The following is a 3,375-nucleotide window of genomic DNA, read 5'->3' as shown; positions in this document are numbered from 1 at the left end:
CTGACCCCCTGACCTGACCCTGACCCTCTAACCCTGACCCTGACTCTGACCCCCTGACCTGACCCTCTGACCTGACCCCACCCTGACCCTCTGACCCTGACCTCTAACCTGACCCTCTAACCCTGACCCTCTAACCCTGACCCCTGAACACCCTGCCCTATAACCCTGACCCTATAAACCCTGACCCCCCCCTGACCCTCTAACCCTGACCCTGACCCTAACCCTGAACCCTCTAACCCTGACCCATGACCCCCTGACCCTGACCCTAGATCCTTGTGAGGCACCTGTACGGATTTTCTTTCTCCCTCTATGCTGAAAAGTCCGATCATTTCTGTGGTCTCTGCTGGACAAAAGTGTGTCTATCTGGTGACTCGGTCCCACCTGTGCCCAGGTGTACTGGCACTCCACGTGGCCACGTCCTGGGCGGGCCATGGAGCGCCTTTATGGGGGCTGTTTGTGCTACGGGCCCCCGATTGAGAACGGCTTCTACTACGACATGTTCCTGGATGGTCAGAGGTGAGATAACGAGGAGCTTTCCCTGCTCACACGGCTGGTTGATCGTTAGTTCTACGTTGACCCTGACCCTGACCCTGACCTAACCCTACACCCACACCCTCACCCTCACCCTCACACTAACCATGACCCACCCCTGACCCCACCCTGACCCTCACCCTGACCCCCTGACCCTGACCCTAACCCTCACCCTGACCCTCACCCTGACCCTCACCCACCCTGACCCTAACCCTGCCCTCTAACCCTGACCCTGACCCTGACCCTCACCCTCACCCTCACCCTGACCCTGACCCTCACCCTCCACCCCTCACCACTGACCCTCACCCTGACCCTCACCCTCACCCTCACCCTAACCCTAACCCTAACCCTGACCCTCACCTCACCCTCACCCTCACTCCTCACCCTGCCCACCTTCACCCTGACCCTCACCCTCACCCTCACCCTGACCCTGACCCTGACCCTGGACCCTAACCCTAACCCTAACCCTAACCCTGACCCTCACCCTGACCCTGACCCTCACCCTCACCCTCACCCTAAACCCTTGACCCTCACCTCACCCTCACCCTGACCTCACCCTGACCCTGACCCTCAACCCTCACCCTAACCCTAACCCTGACCCTCACCCTCACCCTCACCCTCACCCTGACCCTCACCCTGAACCTCACCCTCACCCTCACCCTGACCTGACCCTGACCCTAACCCTCACCCTGACCCTGACCCTGACCCTGACCCTCACCTGACCCTGACCCTACTGACCCTCACCCTGACCCTCACCCTCACCCTGACCCTCAACCCTCACCCTGACCCTCACCCTGACCCTAACCCTCACCCTGACCTGACCCTGACCCGACCTTGACCCTCACCCTGACCCTAACCCTGACCCTGACCCTCACCCTATCCTGACCCTCACCCTCAACCCTCACCCTGACCCTCACCCTCACCCTCACCCTGACCCTCACCCTCACCCTGACCCTCACCCTCACCCTCACCCTCACCCGACCCTCACCTCACCCTCCCTCACCCTAACCCTAACCCTCACCCTCACCCTCACCCTCACCCTGACCCTGACCCCCTGACCCTCACCCTCACCCTCACCCTCCTAACCCTGACCCTGACCCTCACCCTGACCCTGACCCTCTAACCCTGACCCTCACCCTGACCCGGACCCTCACCCTGACCCTGACCCTCACCCTCAACCTGACCCTCACCCTCACACCCTGACCCTCACCCTCACCCTCACCCTCACCCTGACCCTCACCCTCACCCTCACCCTCACCTGACCCTCACCCTCACCCTAACCCTAACCCTCACCCTCACCCTCACCCTGACCCTGACCCTGACCCTCACCCTCACCCTCACCCTCTAACCCTCACCCTCACCCTCACCCTGACCCTGACCTGACCCTCTAACCCTGACCCTCACCCTGACCCTGACCCTGACCCTGACCCTCACCCTGACCCTGACCCTGACCCTCACCCTCACCCTGACCCTCACCCTGACCCTGACCCTCTAACCCTGACCCTCACCCTGACCCTGACCCTGACCCTCACCCTGACCCTGACCCTCACCCTGACCCTCACCCTGACCCTCACCCTCACCCTGACCCTCACCCTGACCCTGACCCTGACCCTCACCCTGACCCTGACCCTCACCCTGACCCTGACCCTCACCCTCTAACCCTCACCCTGACCCTGACCCTGACCCTGACCCTTCTGCTCAGAGGAGTTTCCAGCAACCGACTTTGGAGACCTGGAGACGCTGTGTAGGTCTGTGCTGAAGGAGAAGCAGAGCCATTCGAGAGGTTGGAGGTCAGCACGGACACGCTCCTGGAGATGTTCAAGGTGACCTTACTTCCTGTTTTAGCCTTTATTCCAGCAGCTGAGTCCTGGGCCGGTCCAATGACCCCTCTTCTGAGGGACTCCTGGCCAAGAACCTCAAAGAAATGATCATCAAAGTTAAAGAGAACTAAAGAAGCTGCAGCTTTGGTCCGGATCCAATTCAATGTCTTTCATCTTTTTAGTACAACAAATTCAAGTGTCGCATCCTGAAAGAGAAAGTCCGCACCCCCACGACGACTGTGTACAGGTGGGCTGTTCCTGATGAGGCATGATGTGCACATGGGCGTGCGTGTAACGCTGCTGTGTGTCATGTTGGCTAGGTGTGGCCCCCTGATCGACCTGTGCAGAGGCCCCCACGTCAGACACACGGGCAGGATCAGGTCTCTGAAGATCTACAAGGTGCTTCCTGCCCTCAGAGTTCACGTCCTCTCCTCAGTGCTGATGTTGGCGATGCTGATGTGTGCTTCTGCCTTCAGAGCTCCTCAACCTACTGGGAGGGCCGCTCCGACATGGAGACCCTGCAGAGGGTCTACGGCATCTCCTTCCCCCTCCTCCAGAAGAGATGAAGGAGTGGGAAAGATTTCAGGAGGAGGCCAAGAACAGAGACCACCGCAAGATGGCAAAGTGAGCCCCCCTGGGCACGCGGGACGTGTCCCGGCAGAGGAGGCCCGGGTTCCTGGGCACGCGGGACGTGTCCCGGCAGAGGAGCCCCGAGGGTTCCTGGGCACGTGGGACGTGTCCCGGCAGAGGAGCCCCGAGGGTTCCTGGGCACGCGGGACGTGTCCCGGCAGAGGAGCCCCGAGGGTTCCTGGGCACGCGGGACGTGTCCCGGCAGAGGAGGCCCGAGGGTTCCTGGGCACGGGGACGTGTCCCGGCAGAGGAGGCCGAGGGTCGGGTTTCCTGGGAGAGGAGGCCGAGGGGTCCTGGGCACGCGGACGTGTCCGGCAGAAAGAGGCCCGACGGGGTTCCTGGGCACGCGGACGTGTCCGGCAGAGGAAGCCCGAGGGTTCCGGGCACGTGGGAC

At 61.9% G+C, this 3,375-nt stretch overlaps 1 protein-coding gene across 1 annotated transcript; it reads left to right on the top strand.

The window, feature by feature from the left end:
- The first annotated feature begins 426 nt into the window (after window positions 1-426).
- LOC130521398 (threonine--tRNA ligase 1, cytoplasmic-like) lies at window positions 427-2,963 on the top strand. The gene is made up of 5 exons (XM_057024967.1): window positions 427-516; window positions 2,234-2,354; window positions 2,534-2,598; window positions 2,672-2,750; window positions 2,828-2,963. Exons 2-5 carry the CDS (start codon window positions 2,346-2,348, stop codon window positions 2,915-2,917), a joined length of 243 nt encoding a protein of 80 aa, XP_056880947.1. The 5' UTR covers window positions 427-516; window positions 2,234-2,345; the 3' UTR covers window positions 2,918-2,963.
- The last annotated feature ends 412 nt before the right edge of the window (window positions 2,964-3,375 follow it).

Source organism: Takifugu flavidus, unplaced genomic scaffold (genome assembly GCF_003711565.1).
Source record: "Takifugu flavidus isolate HTHZ2018 unplaced genomic scaffold, ASM371156v2 ctg951, whole genome shotgun sequence".
Lineage (NCBI taxonomy): Eukaryota > Metazoa > Chordata > Actinopteri > Tetraodontiformes > Tetraodontidae > Takifugu > Takifugu flavidus.
This window is presented reverse-complemented; position numbering and strand designations above follow the sequence as displayed.